Source organism: Mus musculus, chromosome 10, assembly GCF_000001635.26.
Source record: "Mus musculus strain C57BL/6J chromosome 10, GRCm38.p6 C57BL/6J".
Lineage (NCBI taxonomy): Eukaryota > Metazoa > Chordata > Mammalia > Rodentia > Muridae > Mus > Mus musculus.
The window spans coordinates 8,294,486-8,315,421 of record NC_000076.6 but is presented as its reverse complement, the minus strand read 5'-3'; the positions used below and the strand labels follow the sequence as shown (position 1 = coordinate 8,315,421).

General features: G+C 44.2%; 1 protein-coding gene across 2 annotated transcripts in view; it reads left to right on the top strand.

Annotated features, from left to right (window-relative positions):
* Positions 1–20,936, top strand: part of Ust (uronyl-2-sulfotransferase) — a 314,073-nt gene that overhangs the window by 203,404 nt on the left and 89,733 nt on the right. The window contains exons 4-5 of one of the 2 annotated variants that reach the window (NM_177387.3): positions 7,935–8,014; positions 17,213–17,366. In NM_177387.3, coding sequence (NP_796361.2) covers positions 7,935–8,014; positions 17,213–17,366 — 234 coding nt within the window. Of the gene's footprint in view, positions 1–7,934; positions 8,015–13,352; positions 14,809–17,212; positions 17,367–20,936 lie in introns of those variants that run through there. The other variant, XM_006512772.3, reaches the window with a different exon arrangement.

The following is a 20,936-nucleotide window of genomic DNA, read 5'->3' as shown; positions in this document are numbered from 1 at the left end:
TAGAGACAGACAAGTAGACCAATGGAATAGAATTGAAGACCCAGAAATGAACCCACACACCTATGGTCACTTGCTCTTCGACAAGGGAGCTAAAACCATCCAGTGGAAGAAAGACAGCATTTTCAACAATTGGTGCTGGCACAACTGGTTGTTATCGTGTAGAAGAATGCGAATCAATCCATACTTATCTCCTTGTACTAAGGTCAAATCTAAGTGGATCAAGGATCTTCACATAAAACCAGAGACACTGAAACTTATAGAGGAGAAAGTGGGGAAAAGCCTTGAAGATATGGGCACAGGGGAAAAATTCCTGAACAGAACAGCAATGGCTTGTGCTGTAAGATCGAGAATTGACAAATGGGACCTAATGAAACTCCAAAGTTTCTGCAAGGCAAAAGACACCGTCAATAAGACAAAAAGACCACCAACAGATTGGGAAAGGATCTTTACCTATCCTAAATCAGATAGGGGACTAATATCCAACATATATAAAGAACTCAAGAAGGTGGACTTCAGAAAATCAAATGACCCCTTTAAAAAATGAGGCTCAGAATTCGACAACAAAAGGAGATCAAGGGGATACAAATTGGAAAAGAGGAAGTCAAAATATCACTTTTTGCAGATGATATGATAGTATATATAAGTGACCCTAAAAATTCCAACAGAGAACTCCTAAACCTGATAAACAGCTTCGGTGAAGTAGCTGGATATAAAATTAACTCAAACAAGTCAATGGCCTTTCTCTACACAAAGAATAAACAGGCTGAGAAAGAAATTAGGGAAACAACACTTTTCTCAATAGCCACAAATAATATAAAATATCTCGGCGTGACTCTAACGAAGGAAGTGAAAGATCTGTATGATAAAAACTTCAAGTCCCTGAAGAAAGAAATTAAAGAAGATCTCAGAAGATGGAAAGATCTCCCATGCTCATGGATTGGCAGGACCAACATTGTAAAAATGGCTATCTTGCCAAAAGCAATCTACAGATTCAATGCAATCCCCATTAAAATTCCAACTCAATTCTTCAACGAATTAGAAGGAGCAATTTGCAAATTCATCTGGAATAACAAAAAACCGAGGATAGCAAAAACTCTTCTCAAGGATAAAAGAACCTCTGGTGGAATCACCATGCCTGACCTAAAGCTTTACTACAGAGCAATTGTGATAAAAACTGCATGGTACTGGTATAGAGACAGACAAGTGGACCAATGGAATAGAATTGAAGACCCAGAAATGAACCCACACACCTATGGTCACTTGATCTTCGACAAGGGAGCCAAAACCATCCAGTGGAAGAAAGACAGCATTTTCAACAATTGGTGCTGGCACAACTGGTTGTTATCATGTAGAAGAATGCGAATCGATCCATACTTATCTCCTTGTACTAAGGTCAAATCTAAGTGGATCAAGGAACTTCACATAAAACCAGAGACACTGAAACTTATAGAGGAGAAAGTGGGGAAAAGCCTTGAAGATATGGGCACAGGGGAAAAATTCCTGAACAGAACAGCAATGGCTTGTGCTGTAAGATCGAGAATTGACAAATGGGACCTAATGAAACTCCAAAGTTTCTGCAAGGCAAAAGACACTGTCTATAAGACAAAAAGACCACCAACAGACTGGGAAAGGATCTTTACCTATCCTAAATCAGATAGGGGACTAATATCCAACATATATAAAGAACTCAAGAAGGTGGACCTCAGAAAATCAAATAACCCCCTTAAAAAATGGGGCTCAGAACTGAACAAAGAATTCTCACCTGAGGAATACCGAATGGCAGAGAAGCACCTGAAAAAATGTTCAACATCCTTAATCATCAGGGAAATGCAAATCAAAACAACCCTGAGATTCCACCTCACACCAGTGAGAATGGCTAAGATCAAAAATTCAGGTGACAGCAGATGCTGGTGAGGATGTGGAGAAAGAGGAACACTCCTCCATTGTTGGTGGGATTGCAGGCTTGTACAACCACTCTGGAAATCAGTCTGGCGGTTCCTCAGAAAATTGGACATAGTACTACCGGAGGATGCAGCAATACCTCTCCTGGGCATATATCCAGAAGAAGCCCCAACTGGTAAGAAGGACACATGCTCCACTATGTTCATAGCAGCCTTATTTATAATAGCCAGAAACTGGAAAGAACCCAGATGCCCCTCAACAGAGGAATGGATACAGAAAATGTGGTACATCTACACAATGGAGTACTACTCAGCTATTAAAAAGAATGAATTTATGAAATTCCTAGCCAAATGGATGGACCTGGAGAGCATCATCCTGAGTGAGGTAACACAATCACAAAGGAACTCACACAATATGTACTCACTGATAAGTGGATACTAGCCCAAAACCTAGGATACCCACGATATAAGATACAATTTCCTAAACACATGAAACTCAAGAAAAATGAAGACTGAAGTGTGGACACTATGCCCCTCCTTAGAAGTGGGAACAAAACACCCATGGAAGGAGTTACAGAAACAAAGTTTGGAGCTGAGATGAAAGGATGGACCATGTAGAGACTGCCATATCCAGGGATCCACCCCATAATCAGCATCCAAACGCTGACACCATTGCATATACTAGCAAGATTTTATCGAAAGGACCCAGATGTAGCTGTCTCTTGTGAGACTATGCCGGGGCCTAGCAAACACAGAAGTGGATGCTCACAGTCAGCTAATGGATGGATCACAGGGCTCCCAATGGAGGAGCTAGAGAAAGTACCCAAGGAGCTAAAGGGATCTTCAACCCTATAGGTGGAACAACATTATGAACTAACCAGTACCCCTGAGCTCTTGACTCTAGCTGCATATGTATCAAAAGATGGCCTAGTCGGCCATCACTGGAAAGAGAGGCCCATTGGACACGCAGACTTTGTGTGCCCCGGTACAGGGGAACGCCAGGGCCAAAGGGGGGGAGTGGGTGGGTAGGGGAGTGGGGGTGGGTGGGTAAGGGGGACTTTTGGTATAGCATTGGAAATGTAAATGAGCTAAATACCTAATAAAAAATGGAAAAAATAAATAAATAAATAAATAAATCTTTAAAAAAAAATAAATAAAATATTTTTGAAGGTCAAAAAAAAAAAAAAATGAGGCTCAGATCTGAACAAAGAATTCTCACCTGAGGAATACCGAATGGCAGAGAAACACCTGAAAAAATGTTCAACATCCTTAATCATCAGGGAAATGCAAATCAAAACAACCCTGAGATTCCACCTCACACCAGTCAGAATGGCTAAGATCAAAATTTCAGGTGACAGCAGATGCTGGCGTGGATGTGGAGAAAGAGGAACACTCCTCCATTGTTGGTGGGAGTGCAGGCTTGTACAACCACTCTGGAAATCAGTCTGGCGGTTCCTCAGAAAATTGGACATAGTACTACCGGAGGATCCAGCAATACCTCTCCTGGGCATATATCCAGAAGATGCCCCAACTGGTAAGAAGGACACATGCTCCACTATGTTCATAGCAGCCTTATTTATAATAGCCAGAAGCTGGAAAGAACCTAGATGCCCCTCAACAGAGGAATGGATACAGAAAATGTGGTACATCTACACAATGGAGTACTACTCAGCTATTAAAAAGAATGAATTTATGAAATTCCTAGCCAAATGGATGGACCTGGAGGGCATCATCCTGAGTGAGGTAACACATTCACAAAGAAACTCACACAATATGTACTTACTGATAAGTGGATATTAGCCCCAAACCTAGGATACCCAAGATATAAGATATAATTTGCTAAACACATGAAACTCAAGAAGAATGAAGACTGAAGTGTGGACACTATGCCCCTCCTTAGATTTGGGAACAAAACACCCATGGAAGGAGTTACAGAGACAAAGTTTGGAGCTGAGATGAAAGGATGGACCATGTAGAGACTGCCATATCCAGGGATCCACCCCATAATCAGCATCCAAACGCTGACACCATTTCATACACTAGCAAGATTTTATTGAAAGGACCCAGATGTAGCTGTCTCTTGTGAGACTATGCCGGGGCCTAGCAAACACAGAAGTGGATGCTCACAGTCAGCTAATGGATGGATCATAGGGCTCCCAATGGAGGAGCTAGAGAAAGTAACCAAGGAGCTAAAGGGATCTGCAACCCTATAGGTGGAACAACATTATGAACTAACCAGTACCCCGGAGCTCTTGACTCTAGCTGCATATATATCAAAAGATGGCCTAGTCGGCCATCACTGGAAAGAGAGGCCCATTGGACTTGCAAACTTTATATGCCCCAGTACAGGGGAACACCAGGGCCAAAAAGGGGGAGTGGGTGGGCAGGAGAGTGGGGGTGGGTGGCTATGGGGGACTTTTGGTATAGCATTGGAAATGTAAATGAGCTAAATACCTAATAAAAAATGGAAAAAATAAATAAATAAATAATCGTTTTCTAAAAAAAAAAAAAAAAAAAAAAAAAAGATACTCTGACCAAAAGCAACTCAGGAAGGACGGGACTTATTTGACTTATACATCCATCTCATGGTTTATCATTGAGGAAAGACAGGGTAGGAGTCTAAAACAGAGGGAACACTGTTTGCTGGGGCACTCTCTGGAATGCTCACAGGCTTGTAGCTAGCCAGCTTTCTTGTACACCTTAGTATCACCTAGATATGACAGTGCTGCATCAACTAATAATCAAGATGACCCCCCCCCAAAGATGTGCCCAATCCGACCCAGGCAGTTCCTCTCAGAGGACTCTAGGTGGTCGGTCAGCTGTCAAACTGACAGTTAAAACTAATGACAAGAGCCAGCCTCTGATGCGGACAGTTCTCTCAGCTTCATCCATTTTGTGTTTGTCCTTTACCTCTGCTTTGCATTGAGTCCACGATGTCCCTTTTCTACTGTGAATTCTTCCATGTCACAGAGGACACCCTCAGGGAGACATGCCCCATCTGCATCGGCCATTAGGCCCGACATAGCACTTTTGTGCCCTCCACCCTGTGGTATTATCCTTGGATCTCACCCCCCACACTTTGAACTTCTTGAGACGGAGGACACAGTATTTTTTCTTTATAGCCACACACCAAGTGGTGTATTGTCTGAGGTTGGCTTGGAGATCATGCATGTTGAAGAAAAGTGGGATGCAGAAAGTCAAATTGAAAGAGGGAGATATTTTAGCGGGCCGGCAGGTGGGAGGGAGGGAGGGAGGGAAGGAGGGACAAACTTAAAATTGCTGCAGAAAGCAGAATATTCTGGAAAGAGGAAAGATGTTCCTAAATTTGGTCCTGGTCAGGCTTTGGTATGGATGTTGGTCTGTGAAAGGAATCAGAAGGGAGGTCTACTTTGATGTGTTATGGGGAGGATTGTAACCTGAGCCAGGCTGTCCCAGGCTGCATCAGAGTGAGTAAGAGTAAAACAGATAGGACTCAAGAGTGTGGTCCTGCGTCTGGTGGACCTAGTCTCTCCGTGCACAGTGCTTCTGTGCTTAGCTCCTGAGCATTAGGAAGTAGGCAATGACTGTCGAGTGGACCTATGTAGAGGAATCAAGAAGAAGCCAGAAGTGGCCCTCTCTGAGCCAGAAACAGCAAGGGTGTACTCTCTGGCTACTGTAGATAGTGCCTTTGTTGCTATAATGGCACCAGGGACCAAGGCAAAGGAAAAAGCAGGATTCTAATGACAGTGGGAGGGTTGGGTGTTGGGCAGCAGGAGTTCGGGAGGCCTTGGCTTGTCCCTAGAAATAAATGGGTCAAGCATTAGCATTTGTGAAGGTCAAATATGTGTTTCAACAAGCAGTGCTCAGCCTGTGCACAGGCCACAAGGGGTTTTACTACTCAGGGAACAGTGACAAACCGTGTAAGGGGGGACGGCTCTGCCCTCGTTCCACTGACACAGTAAACATGAGCACTGGCAGCCCAGGTCCCGTTAAGGATGTGTGTGGAGAGAGTGCCACACTGTCACTGCTCATCCATTCTTCCTAGAAAAATAGACAGCTTTCTGATACGGTGGCACTGTTCCCAAAAGTCTAACCATTCATTCCCTGATGTCACTAACTGTAACACATTGTCATGTGTTCCAGGGTGAGATGGGGGTGCTGGAGTGTTGAATAGGGAAAAGATCCAGGGTCTTTTCCAGTTTTCTCCTTCAGTGCTATCAGGTATTATTCTTGTGTGACTTTTATGTACACAGGGAACCATCTGAATTAAAATCATCTGGAGACAACAGTGTGAATCATCTTTATCTTAAACACACACATAGGCAAAAATTCTTTCCTAAGCAGCCATCCTCTGGGACAAATTATGCCTGTAGATGGACAATCGAAGTTCAGAATTAGCAGTGTGCTCAAGCAGGGAGCTTGACTACTAGAACATGCAGGGGCTGCTTAGAAGGGAAACTGCAGCTACAGAAACAGGATCCAATTTCCCTTTATACTCAAGCCCAAGGAAAGACGGCTTTCACTTACCCATGCTTTCCCCAGCTTCTCCCAACTAACAAAACCCCCAAGTTTAGGAGCTGAGCCATTTAACATTAAATTCAACTTGATTTCTCCAACCATTGTAAGCAGGAATAACTAACGAGAGGGTTTAGTCAGATCATCTGGGTCTCTAAAAGAGCATGTGCTTGGTCTAGTTTATCACATGAATAATGATCAAGTATTTACACCTGGGGCAGCCCCTATGCTACACCCTTGGGAAGAAGATAGCCCATGGCTTGCTGTGTTTGAGAACAACTGAAGGTCTCAGTTCACTGTTGCCAAGGCTGCTGTGTTTAACGTGAATGGTCATTTTGGTTTCCAGTTTTCAGCTTTTTCTAGTTCATAAAATCTGAAATACTCCTTCTCTGATGTTCATCTACAGTAACAGTCTCAAAATGCCTTAAAAATTTTTTTAAAAAGATCACAATGTCCATTTTGGTAGGGCCAATTGGAAATTCTAGTGAAGGAATTCAGGATGTCAGGGGGGTCTGAGAATGCCTGGAATTTCTAACTCATTTCACTAAACGTTTTCTGTATGGCATGTTGCATAAAGCTCAGCCTACAGGAACATAAAGTGCTTTCTTGCCTTACTGATAACTGCAAATAAATAATTCACATGACCACCCACCAAAATATCCCAAGATTTTCAGAGGTCTGTGAATTCCCCATGAAATATGTTCCTTATAAATTTTTATAATCAAAGAGAAACAATGAAGGGTATATATTCTATTCCCACCCTAAATTCTACTACACATGTTTAAAATATTTCTGTAATCTCAATAATGTCACAGAAATATAAGGAAATGATTAACCCTTCTCCTGGTTTGACTTTAGAGGAGGTAATTTAAAAAGTATTCTCCTACCTGCATTTTCACACTGCAAAAATTTGATTTTTTTTTCCAGCTAAACTTAGTCTGGGGCTGAGGAAATGGCTCAGTGGGGAAAGTACTAGCCATGCACACAAAGGGACCTGAGTTTGTGTGCTCAGATCCATGTAAAAGCCGTGCGTATAACACCAGCTCCTGTAATCCCCAGGACTCTATGACAAGATGTAAAGAGGAGGCAGGAGAATTCTTAGAACTCACAAGCCTGCCAGCTTGGCACACACCGAGGAAAAGCAGCCAAGACACACACACACACACACAAACACACACGCATGCATGCATACTCACATACATACATACACACATGCATTCACACATATGCCTGCATATGTGCATACACTCACATACAAATGCTTGTCACACACAAACACTTAAGAAAAATACGTAACCCATTGCATTGTTTTTCTAAGCATAATCAACTGAATTGGTCACAGCACTATGAGTCTGGCAAGAAAGGTGATTAATTAGTGAAAGAACCTTACAAGAAAGCTCGCCCTTTGCAACAAGCTCAGCTGTCTGGCCTTGGCCCAGAAGAAATGAGAGGGGGTGAAAGCAAGAAGGCAGATAACCATTAGCGTGTGGCTTAGAGAGTTAGTTCCTGCAAGTGCTAACCCTGTCCTTCTTTTAATAGATGGAACTGATTAAGAATATAAGTACCGCCGAACAGCCCTATTTATTCACGAGACATGTCCACTTCCTCAACTTCTCCAGGTGAGTCGCTCTCCAGCTTTGTGGTCTTTTCCTTTCTTCCTTTCTTCTGGGTCTTTGTGCTCCATCTAATGAGCAACCCCTTAACAGCTTACTCAAATCAACAACTCAGAGCCATCACCCTTGAAGGACATCCTCAACCTAGCTAGCTTTGCAACACAGAGACCAAAGTTTGAGACATTCATTGCTTCCTTGACTATACTAGCTGAAATATCATTTAAAAACATGGAATTGTTTTCAATGACAAGATTGCTAATGGAATGGTGGTTTAGCGGGGGCGGAAGGATATGATTTTTGTATTAGAACAGAGGCAAGAAATGAGAGTTTTGTCATACATTTTTCTACAGTGTGAACCTGTATAGTAGTAATCTAGGAGCAACACAGCGGTGGTCTACTGAGTATTTCTTATGCTACAAAGAGCTCCATCTTACTTTTGCTGTTTTGGTTTATTTTGTTTTTAAACTAATCACCCCAAGTCCTGCATATTTGATACTGGTAAGATATTTTTGATCTACTTGGAATTTTTTGGGTTTTTTGTTTTGTTTTTGTTGTTGTTGTTTCCTTTTAAAAATAAGAATGTAGATTTTCACATTCAAATTTTGGGGCCTTCTCTTGGTTCAGTTGAAACTACAAGTTCTATGTGTTCTTTCAGTGGTTCATTATTGCCGTCTTAGTTAGGGTTTCCACTGATGCTATGATACACCAAAACCAAAGGCAGGTTAGGGAGGGAAGGGTTTATTCAGCTTACACTTCCAGTGTAAGCTAGCTAGTACAACCAACCCCTTGTCAACTTGATACAAACACATCACTATTAAGCCATAACCCTTCCTTTCTTATTCACTCCCAAGATCTCACATTAAAAACATGAATAACTTTAAAAGTTCTGCAGTATTTGCAAATTCAAACAAATTAAATTTTCAGTTCTTTTAAAATAGTTGATCTCCTTAAAACCCAAAGTCTTTTAAAATTCCAAGTCTCTTAACTGTGGGCTCCAGGAAAATAAAAAATAAATCAAATACTGTCTTACTTCAGGAAGGGAAAAAAATCAGGGCACAGTCAAAACCAAATCAAAGCAAAACCAAACTCCAACCATCCACTGTCTGGTCTCATGATCTTTTGGACTGACTCCTCCAAAGGGCTTGGGTCACTTGTTTAGTACCACCCTCTGCAACACATATATAGCTTCCTTTCTAGGGTCTGGCTGGTTCCACTCCACTGCTGCTACTGTTCTTGGTGATCATGGTACTGGCCTCTCTAAAACTGCTGGTGTCTTCTGCTGCAACTAGCCTGCATTTTCACCAGTGCCTCTCATGGGCTCTCTTCATGATTCCAAGCCTCAACTTGTCTTCATTTACCTCTTTAATCCTGAGCCTTCATCTGCTACTGAGGCTGCACCTTCACAAGTAGCCTTTCCAGGCTTCTCTCATACCAAGCCTCAACTGCTCTCCATGGTTTTGTCATGCCTTCAGAACCAGTACTACCTGGGTAACTCATACTACCAAGTTCAGCTGCCAGCTGGAAGTACAACTCAGACACCTCTGGAACTCAACTTCTGTGTGCTGACTCTCAGAAAACACTTCCCAGAAGATTTCACCTCAGTGATGCTCGTCTCTTCTTCTTCTTCTTCTTCTTCTTTTTTTTTTTTATATTTTTATTAGGTATTTTCCTCATTTACATTTCCAATGCTATCCCAAAAGTTCCCCATACCCTCCCCCCCACTTCCCTACCCATCCACTCCCACTTTTTGGCCCTGGCGTTCCCCTGTACTGGGGCATATAAAGTTTGCAAGTCCAATGGGTCTCTCTTTCCAGTGATGGCCGACTAGGCCATCTTTTGATACATATGCAGCTAGAGTCAAGAGCTCCGGGGTTAATCATCGCTAATTTCTTAGCTCCAGCTAACCAGCATCAAGTGTCCCAGCAAAGCAAAGGCTTCGATTTAGTAGTTCTGATATCTTGTTCACCACAGTTGATTCTTCAGCCCCAGCTAATCAGGACCACAGAATCTTAATTCAAAATAGCAAATAACCCTGATAGAATCTTCAGACTTCCCTCTGAAACTTCACAAGCCAGGTCTCCATCCTCTGCACTATTCTCAACATTCTTATCTTCCAAGCTCCACAGAACATCCTACTGAGTGCTCGGTAATACTCACTGGCTTTTCTAGCTCAAAGTTCCAACGTCTTCCCACAGTCCTCCCCAAAGCAAGGTCAGGTCTGTCACAGCAATACCTCACTTTTGGTATCAAATTGTCTTAATTGAGATTTCTTTTGCTATGTTGAAAACACCATGAACAAAAATCAAGCTGTAGAGGAAAGGGTTAATTCAGCTTACATTTCCAGATCATAGTCCGTCATTGGAGGCAGTCAGGACAGGAACTCAAGCAGGGCTGGGACCTGGAGGCAGGAGCTGATACAGAGACGATGGGAGTGGAGGGATGTTGCTTGCTGGCTTGCTCAGCCTGCTTTCTTCTAGAATCCAGGACCAGCAGCCCAGAGATGGCACCACCCATTTTGGGCTGGGCCATCCACACTGATCACCAATTTAAAAAATGTTTTACAGCTGGATCTTACAGAGGCATTTTCTCACTTGAGGTTCCCCCCTTTTCAGATGGCTCTAGCCTGTATCACGCTGATATCAAACCAGCCAGTACAAATGCCCACTACAGGGCCATTCATTGTTCCTCACACTGGAGACCTTTAGGCTCCTTGCTGTGCCTGCTGGCCCTGTCATGTACTCAAGGTTGGCATCTGTCAGCCAGGAGATCACTAGGTCCAGAGGCATGTCTGCTGACAAGCTTCTGAGAGTCCTAGCCAGCAGTCTGACAGAGTCGTCTTTACCTTAGGATAACGGTTCTATCACAAGGTCCAAAGAGCTTACCAAGCTGCTCCATCCACAGGCAGTGGGTACAGTGGTCAGTTCATGCTGACCCCATTGCCCCAGTGTGCTGGCACCACAGGAGACTGGCTGTGGAGAAGCTCTGCTGTCCAGCCTGATGGCCTGACAACCCACTGGGCTTGGCAAAGGTTTTATCCTTCAAAGGGCTTCCCTGCTGCTCAGGAGGTCCTGTCCCAATTCAGTGTAAAGGAGGAAGGAGATTCAACAAGGGCACATTGTTCAGCCGACGAGCTATCACCATATATTTAAAAGCTAGCTTCCCAAGCCTAAAGTTCTCATCTTGATAAGCCAGAGTTCTATGAGACAGTAAATAGAATGCTTAAAGTTGTCAACAGTGACCACTGCAGATGCTGGCCCGCCTCACTGCTTCTCACCATGGCTCATTACTGGGTTGGCTGGTGTGAGCACCCTGCTTCTTCCCTCCAGAAACCATGCCATTAGTCATAATGAGGCCACTGGAACGTGTTAGATGTTCTGGTCCTCGTGTTTGATGATTTGTAAAGAGAGAAAGGTCTCTGGTTTTGGCTGGCCCAATAAACTTCCTTCTGTGCCATTGTTGACGCCGTCAAACTTCAGTCAGTGACCCCTCTTTTTTTCTAGGCTAGATATTGACATCCAAACTGCCATATAACACATTTTAATAATGATCTCAGGAAAGTTCAAAACTCTAGTGAGAAGCCAAAACTGACTTCTTAATTGGCTCGACAGCACCCAGCATGGTGGCTGTATTTTACCCTGGCCTCTACCATCAAATACAGGAATTGAATCTTGATTGCTTTAATTCTAGATGAAAAAATAAGAAGCCTTTCAGAAGGTACCACATTTGCAGAAAACAGTGGAACCCTGGCTGTCAGGATCTCTAAGTATTAGAGCTGCCCAAGATGAGGGCAAGCCATATAGTCACTTGGGGAAAGCTATCCATTTTCCCATCTTTAAAACAGGGGGCAGCTCCTAAGAGAAGAATGTTACAGAAACTCACAGTGGATCTTAAATTATCTGTGTGACAGTCTTGAAGCTGGTTAGGCCTATTAGCTGGTTAGAGATTCTGCAGCAGTATCAAACTCAGGCAGGCGGTAGCTCCTCTCTCGTCTCTTCTCTCTTCTTTGCTCAAGTCAGAGCACATCGGTGAAGCATCTTCTCTCAGCTTTTCCTACACAGTGAACTCAGATGTTTCTCTTGGTTTGGGAAGCCTTGAATTCTTTATTCTTCTGCTGAAGAAGTATATAGTCGGGTGTGATGTGGAAGGAGAGAAGTCACAGGGATCCAGCTAGTGTAAGATGGAGGGCAGCAGGCTTTCTCTGTTTCTGCTAAGGTTTGAGAGACTGGCTAGTTAGCTTTAGATCAATGAAAGGGAAGAGCGTTCCCAGGACAGGAGAAGCAGGCATGAATGTCAGTCAGAGATGACCTGGAGGACTGCAGTGCAGGAGAACTTAGCTGGAGGGGACTGGAGCTGTGCACGGCCTGCTGAGGCTGCCTCAGTGGAAGCTGTCGCCATGTCTCTTCCTCCCTTCTAGTAGCCCAGCATCAGGGCCTGGACTTTCTCAGAGACTTCCATAAACGTGAGAACTGCAAGACAAACCTGAATAATGTGAGCCAGCTTTTCCTCATTTCAAGGGAGTATCTTTATTTATGGAAATCTTCATTCTAAGTAGCAAGCTGTGACTGTATAAAGAAAGTCCTCCCCGCCAAAAGTGAGGGATAATGAAAGCAGCAAAGTTGGAATTGATAAATACTTTGAGACCTGCGCTCTCTATTTTCAATCCTAAGAGTAAGTACAATTGTCCCAAGAAACCTGCCCTTACAACTGGTGAGTCCTTCTCATTCAAAGCAACCAGACCAAGAGACCAGACTCATGTGCTGGCTTTGGTTAACAATTCTAATCTCTTATGCATCATTAATTAGTAGCAACACCCTCGCTGTTCAGCATGCTATCAGGATCAAGCTGAATGTTGCTCCCTCCCCCCTCCCCATCCTTTTTTCTCATGAAGTCTTGAAGGACCTGCATTATAGAGGGTTTATTGTTGTTGTTGTTGCTGCTGCTTCCCCCCCCCCCATTTATCTTCCTCCATTAAAAATGGCACCCTTACTTGGCATGTACCCAAGAACAGCAATGGAAAATACTATCCCACAAGCTCATGCTGTCCACTCGTTGGCTGACTTCAGCGTGTATCCATCGACTCAAGTCTTTACTCTCTTTCCTTCACTTTCCTCTGGGTCTGAAGGAACCCACTGGCCATAGCAGTTCAGTTTATCCACCAATCATGTGCTTCTGCAGTTGCTATGGAGAAGGCCAGAGCCCTGCCAGCTCAGCAGAGAGCTCAGGTTTGGTCTGGGTTTGGAGGGTTGTTACTGGGCTCTTCTTTGACGCTTATTTTGAACTTCCTTGAAATTTTGGCCGCACAAATGTTTCTTTCTCTGATTGAAGGGAGGACAGAATCTAAACCACCTTGGCTTAGAAGATGCCGCTAGGGGCTGGGATGTCAGAGTCAGGCCTTTCATGTCTGTGAGTTGTAACTTCATATGTCTTTCAGTGGTAGTTGGAGTAACTTTAGGATATAATTTGTTTTTGTTTTTGTTTAATCTTACCTCTTCAGCGTCAGCAGCTCACTGGAGTGTGCCTCAGATCGGCATTCTGGGAAGACTGTGGCATGCTCGGTTCAGCCTGTCCCCTTGACTCTCCCCGACTTTCTATTAGTTCTCTAAGCTTCTGTTTCTATTTGTTTTCTAAGACCAGAGGAGATATTTTTCCTAGTCTAGAATTCCTCTCACCCCCAAGTTAGGTTCTCCTTGTTGAGACAATTTTCTAAAATACGTTAGACCCTAAGGCCTTTGAGCAGTTAAGTAGAGCATAGGATCTCTCCTGCTCAAAATTTCAAGCCTTCTTCCCTTAATCTTTCTTATTCCATTTTACCCAGGGTTCCCTCTGACACCTCCAACTTCTGTTCCTACTTCTGTTTCCTCAGCTCACGTGGTAGCCCCACTGCTAACACTAACTTAGGAAGGAAGGAAGGAAGGAAGGAAGGAAGGAAGGAAGGAAGGAAGGAAGACAGAAAGGAGTAGAGAACAAAGGATATCCAGGGAGGCTGCTGGGGTGCCAGTGCAGACATTTGATACTTTCTCAAATGAAGCCTTAATGACTATGGAAACAGAGCTTGAAAGCAGCTGCCCTTTGAAGGCATCCTTTAACCGAGCAAGCCAGATGTCAGCACTTCTACAGTTCGGTTCAGTTTCCCCATCTTACCTCTAAACATTGACTTTGCTCTTATTCTCAGTAGCAGTGAGATCCCTTTTCATTCTGTGCCTTTTAATAATGACCCAGAAGCTTTGAGTTTGGAAAAATCAAAGGTTTTTTTCTTTTTGGAAGGGGGGGTGTGCTGGGTATTTAACCTTGTCTCTTCCGACTTACACAGAGCCAGGAGTTGGACTTGAAGGTGAGAGCTTTATTGTGGGCTCTCCCTATTTAGATCGGCTGGACTTCTCTTCCTTGGATAGAGGCCTTCCTAGGCTCTCTGCTTCCTACCAATAGGGATATGGTCACCGTGGCCACGAGCGCAGCCATATTGGTAGCTCATCAAAAACAAGCATAGTCTGAGTTCCCCTCCGCTCACCTCAAAGGCTTTTTTTGTCCTTCTTACGTCATTATTCCCTTCGAGCAGGAACCCTAGCATCACTGGCCCCACCCTTTCCTTTCCGTCAGGCCATTTTCGTCCTCTTCCCACAGCAAGCAGTCACTCCACTTCTCTCCCTTAGGGGCAACCTGGAGAGCCAAGTCTACCAGCATATGTGACCAGTCTTGATGTCTTCACGTCTGTATCTTCATCTCTGGAGAGATGTTGTGTATGGGTTGCATGATTGAGAAGTTCTGCTGGTCAGCACTGGCAAGTGTTCCCAGCACAAAATGTGCGTTTTTGCTATCTTCCTGCTTCCTAGAATTATCACATGGTTTCTGTTTATCATCATTATGATCCCGGTTTGGCTAACACCAGATGATAAATCAAGGGTTAGTGTATTTACAGGTTAGCTGGTTGGTGATAGGTTCAGATAACTCCTAAGACTGCAGTTAGCCATATGTTCAGAAGCATGGATGTCACCTTGCTTACGTCTAAGAATGAACAAGATTCATATTAGCAGGGCTAAGCTCCATTAGGCGTAACATGTCTTCCTACATGACAGTGTTGGGGGAATCCAGACAGCGTATGTGTATGTGCTGGTTCCTGAAGTTCATTACTGGAGAGTCCTTCCTGGGTGCTTTTTAAAAGTTTTCTTGTTTGCATGTGTGTAAGTGTGAGTGTGAGTGAGTGTGTGAATGTGAGTGTGTGTATATGTGTGTGTGTGTGAGTGTGTGTGTGTGTGTGTGTGTGTGTGTGTGTGTGTGTGTAAAGACAACCTTGAATAGCATTTCTCAGGTGCCTTTGGTTTGAGACAGGGTCTCTGGCCTGGAACTTCAATATGTAGCCTAGGCTTGCTGGTGTTTGAGTTCAAGGGTCCTCCCTCTGTACTTCCCATCTCACCATTGCTGGAATTACAAGCATATGCCTCCATGCTCAGTTTTGTACATGGGGGCCAAATTTAGCTCCTCCCACTTGGAAAGCAAGTTCTTTAGTGACTTAGTCTTTAGTGCCTTCTTACTGAATATCTTTAAAAATGCAAATATGTTGGGCTCATTACACACACGCGTGCACACACACACATGGACAAACGAGGTGGCTTGTGATATCTACTTTGCTCTAGCAACACAACCCTTATACTGCCAGAAAATGAACAGGTAGGAAGCATTCGCGAAGGCCCTTATTTCTGTTTGTCGTCACCGTCTGTTGAATGCCTACTGTGTGCTACATACTGCTAGATGACATAATCCCTGGCTGTCCAGGAGGTTCAGACATATTCTGTTGTGAGAGACAGACATGTCCACACAGTAGGAAACCAGAGTTCAGGGCCAGCGTACCGTGAGCTTAATTGCTAGCCATATGTAAAGCCTGGTACACCTGCAAGCTTGAACGGTAGAGGCTGAAGGATCAGGAGTTCAGGGTAGCCTTAGTTTGAGGTCAGCCTGAGCTACAAAACAGTTACTGAAGTTTTATGATTGTGACTCAGGCTGATTTAAATCCTGAGCAAAGTCTTCCAGCAAGAGAGGTGGGAACTGGATCCTGTCCATCTGTCTCATCTGAGGATGCTCTGTCCCTTGCCAAAAGCACTTTCAGCAGATAGAGGCTGAAGCTAGAACAGCTGTCAAGAGCCAGCACACTGTTGCTGCTGGCCCAATTGCACCCCAGGAGAGCCATGAATGAGCCTGACACAAAATCTAAAAACCTAGTTAATACATTGAGAAATACTATATGTAATATGCACTGTGTATATATGAAGCTGTGGCTATACTGTGCTATATACCACTGTGTATATAACTCAGTGGCATAGCTCTAGAGCACAAGCTTTGTAGGTGGCAACATCTACCACATAGCTTAGTGATGTAGAGCTGAGTGATATATACTTTAGTTGTTTTTAGATGGAGTCTCACTATGTCCTCAAACCTGTAAGTCGGCCTCCTCAGTGTTGGGGAGTAAGTCCATCACTCGAGGGCAATTACCTTGTGATTTGCATCTCTTTCTTCTATCTTTGCATCATTACATTTCTGAACTCTGGAATTTTCCTCCTGTGGTTAAAAGTGAAGATTCTGGATCCAGATGACCTGTGTCTATCTTGTGGCATAGCTACAGCTTAGTTATCCTCTTTCTGCCTCAGCTTCCCCAGTTATAGATGGGGAGAATTCTGGTTCTAGTCCATGGAGTATTGGAGTTTGCAGTGTAAAGCTTTAAGAACATGTTGATTAAAGGCTCTTTTCAGTCCATTCATCTTAAAGCACCGTGCTGCGATGGTGTAAATTGCAGTAGATAAGTACTTGGTCACCACTACACAGTCAGAATCAAGCAGTTGATTGAAACAGTCACTGAGAGCCACCTGTATGACAGTGGGTTCTGCATCAGCCACTGGGATACAAAGTCAAGAATACTATGCCCTGTCCTCAATAAAGCCATGTCTACTGAAAACACACACACACATATATCAAGACAAAAAAAAAAAAAAAAAAACTGGTCTCACAGTGTCCTGGTGGGCAACTGTATGTTTCCTGCATGGTTACAAAAGCCCTACTTTACAGTTTCCTGTTGAAGCAGTAGTAGGCACCTTAGCAGCAGATAGGTTAATAGCTGGATTACGTTAACCTAGAGGGAAGATTTGTTCCAGCAGGCCTGATTTTCTTGCTCCAGGGGTGAGTCCTAACAATCTCCCTGTTTGTGTCCTGTGTTAGGTTTGGAGGAGACCAGCCTGTCTACATCAACATCATCAGAGACCCCGTCAGTAGATTTCTGTCTAACTATTTCTTCCGTCGCTTTGGAGATTGGAGAGGGGAACAGAATCACATGATCCGCACCCCCAGCATGAGGCAGGAGGAGCGCTACCTGGTAAGCTCTGTTGCGTGTCTGTGGTGGCTCTCTGATGCCTTAGCGTGTGTCTTAGTCAGGGTTTCTATGCCTGCACAAACATCATGACCAAGAAGCAAGTTGGGGAGGAAAGGGTTTATTCGGCTTACACTTCCATACTGCTGTTCATCACCAAGGAAGTCAGGACTGGAACTCAAGCAGGTCAGGAAGCAGGAGCTGATGCAGAGGCCTTGGAGGGATGTTACTTACTGGCTTGCTTCCCCTGGCTTGCTCAGCCTGCTCTCTTACAGAACCAAGACTACCAGCCCAGAGATGGTCCCACCCACAAGGGGACCTCCCCACTTGATCAATAATTGAGAAAATGCCTTACAGTTGGATCTCATGGAGGCTTTTCCTCAACTGAAGCTCCTTTCTCTGTGATAACTCCAGCTGTGTCACGTTGACACAAAACCAGCCAGTACAGCTAGATAAATCCAGGTTGGGAGCTTACACAGGGGAAGCCTTTGTGAGTGAGAATTTGTCTCAGGTGACCCAGACCTGATTCCAGATTTGCTTTGTCCAGTTTGTCTTTATTGACATTCCTTGGGAGTCCTAACCCACCCACCTGCCACTCCTATTGTTAAAAACAGCTGTGGTTAGAGATCTCTCTCAGAGGGTTGCAAAGTTTGTTCTCTTTCCTCAGCCTACTTAGTTCCCATGGCAACCTCTTGAGGGAGTGGATTTTCACTTGAGGGCCTTCAGATTCCAAAAGGACATAGGATTGCCAGAGTCCTGTTCCCCGGAGGGTACACCTCACGATATCTGGTCTAATTGCTAGCTAGCTGCTTGTCTTCCTGCCAGCCCTCTTAACTTCAAATCCTACATTCCTCCCATGCTGCCAATGACTATCTGTAAAATGCTGAACTTTGCTTGCTTTTCTGAATCTCGGTAAAGGTTGTTTTATAAAGCCAGGAATTACTCACAAAAATAGAAGGTAGAGCTGTATTCCATTCCTCCAATACCTGCCCAAGCCCATCCTACACCAGAATAAAGGTCACGTTTCTCATCTCTTAGTGACATAGTGAAAAACACTTACAAAGGAGCAGTGAGCCCCCTGCTTAAGAGGCAGAAATCATGCCCTCTGTGTGTGAGAGCCTGCTGGGCTTCTCAGGCCATCTTGTGTTGTTGGGCATGGATGGGCAGGACAGGAAGTGGAGAGGTGTCAATGTGTCTACTAGCACTTGTCTTCATCACCAGTCTTGTCAGCAAGAGAAGTTAGTGACAGAGCCATCACAATAGCTAAACCTTTTCTGATTCATAAAAAAACACAGTATGTTTGATGCTGAAACCATTCTTTGGAGGACCCCTTGGTGTCGATTTCATGTCCTAAGATTGTGATAAGAGACACAGAGGAAAATGTAAGCCTCTCAGTTGTGTGTATTAGGGTGGTAGGTGGGCCCAGATCAGACACAGAGCTGTACAATCCCCACCAGTACAGGCTGAGCATCCTTACATGACAATCTGAAATGCCCTCAGATCAGACACTCCGAGCATCCACATACTACACCCCAACCTGACATGACTTCTTAGTCAACATTGTATGGCTACTGAAAGCATCACATCAAATGAGTTTCCAGCTATGTGTCTATGGGATGTGCACCAGTTTCATGTTTAGATTTGGTAATTCCCCAAGATATCTCAGGGTAAGAATTCTTAAACATTTTCAAGTCTTTCAATATTCCTTCATGTACCTAAAGCGTCAATGTTCATTGTTACTGCTATTATTGTTATTGTTTTTAGTTTATGGTGACAAGTGCTCTAATCTTTATCTTTAAATTACTATTTGGAGTATGGCTACTAGTATATTTTTGACTGGTGACATGATGTATATCACTTTCTAGAGGAATAATATTTTCTAATTATCTTTGTTATTCGTACTGACTCTTAAAATGGGTTTATGTACTTTTAAAAAGAACTCATCTATTTCATTAAAATGACATTTCAAAGATCTCACTCAGTCTTGATACTAAAATGCTGAGAAGCCAGAGATATGGAAATCAATCTTTTTTATTATTGAAGAGATTCTTTTCATATACAGCATTTCCCGGCCACAGTCTCCTCTCCCTCTACTCCTCCCAGTTCCCTCCAACTTCCCTCCCCCAGATCCAGCCCCAGGGCCTTTCCTTCAGAAAGGAGTGGGCCTCTAAGAGACAGCAACCAAACATGACAAAACAAGACCCAACAAGACAAGGCAACAGCCCTCATATCAATGCTGGACAAGGCAACCCAATAGGAGGAAAAGAAAAGAGTCCTAAAAGCAGACAAGAGTCAAAGACACACGCACTCCCACTGTTTGGAGTCTCACAAACACCAAGGTAACAACAGCCATAGCATAGATGTAGAGGGTGCTGGTCCCGTGCTTGCCATTTGAGTCTCTGTGGAACCCTGGTTAGTTGATTGAGTGGACCATGATCTCTTGGTGTCCACCATCCCCTCTGACTCCTAGTATCTTTTCTTCCCTTGCTGTGGGGTTCTTCAAGCTCTGACCGGAAGGTCACAATGGAAACCTCTAATTTAGAGTCTTTCTCTACGGAATGTCTGACTGTGGGTCTCTGTACCTCTTCCTGTCTGTTGCTGGGGGAAGCCTCTCTGATGATGACTGAACGAGGCTCTGGTCTATGAGTATAGCATTACACTAATAGGTACTCAGAATATCACTAGGAATCATGGCATTGCTTCCTTCTCACCTCCAGCCATTTTGGTGATTGATTTTTTGCTGATGCAAAAGGCCTGATCAGACCAGATTAAAATCAAACAGATGCAGGTTTATTTGGTGTTGCTCCAGGGTGGGTCCGTGGGTCCCAAAGAAAGAGCCAGGGAAATCATGCACCCCAGCTAAGGCAGGGAGTTTTACAGAAGACTTGTCAGCCAGGAGCTGGGACTGTGCCCAAGTATGGAGAGATGCTGGGCACTTGGGAGGACACTTGGGTAGGCTGGATGTATCAGAAAGGTGGGTTGCATCAGCTGCCAGAATGCAGAGTTGGGCTTTGAGTGCCATTCCTTTGTTCAGAGCTTTTCAGTGCAGGTGGGTTGGGGAGGGCAGATGGGGCTTCCAAGCTTGTACAGGCGTGAGCAGGGGGCTCCAGAGGAACATACGGTACCACCCCAGGTCTCTGGCCTATCCAACCTCTAGTTCCTGGTCATGCAGGTAGTATAGGGTGTGGGCTCCCTCTCGTGCAGTAGATCTCAAGTTAAACCAGACATTGGTTAGCCATCCTAACCCGTTCTGGGCCACCATTACCCCAGCATGTCTTGCAGGCAGGACAGATTGTAAGTCGAAAATTTTGGGACTGGGTTGGTGTCCAGATTTCTCTTTCCATAGCCTGCAGAGTACCTAGCAAAAGGACTAGAATGTAATGATGACGGCTCTATGCAGTCCATCTCTCTTGTTCAGTGAGCCATGTGAATGTTTTCCTCAGCCGCGGGGGGGGGGGGGGGGGGCACTGTCAGCCTTGGAGAGTGACTCTCTGTCCTAGCATCAGCCTGAGTTGTTTGGGGATCTCCATGGGAGAAAATTAATCTTCTAAGTTCTGTCTTTCAAATAGCACGTGG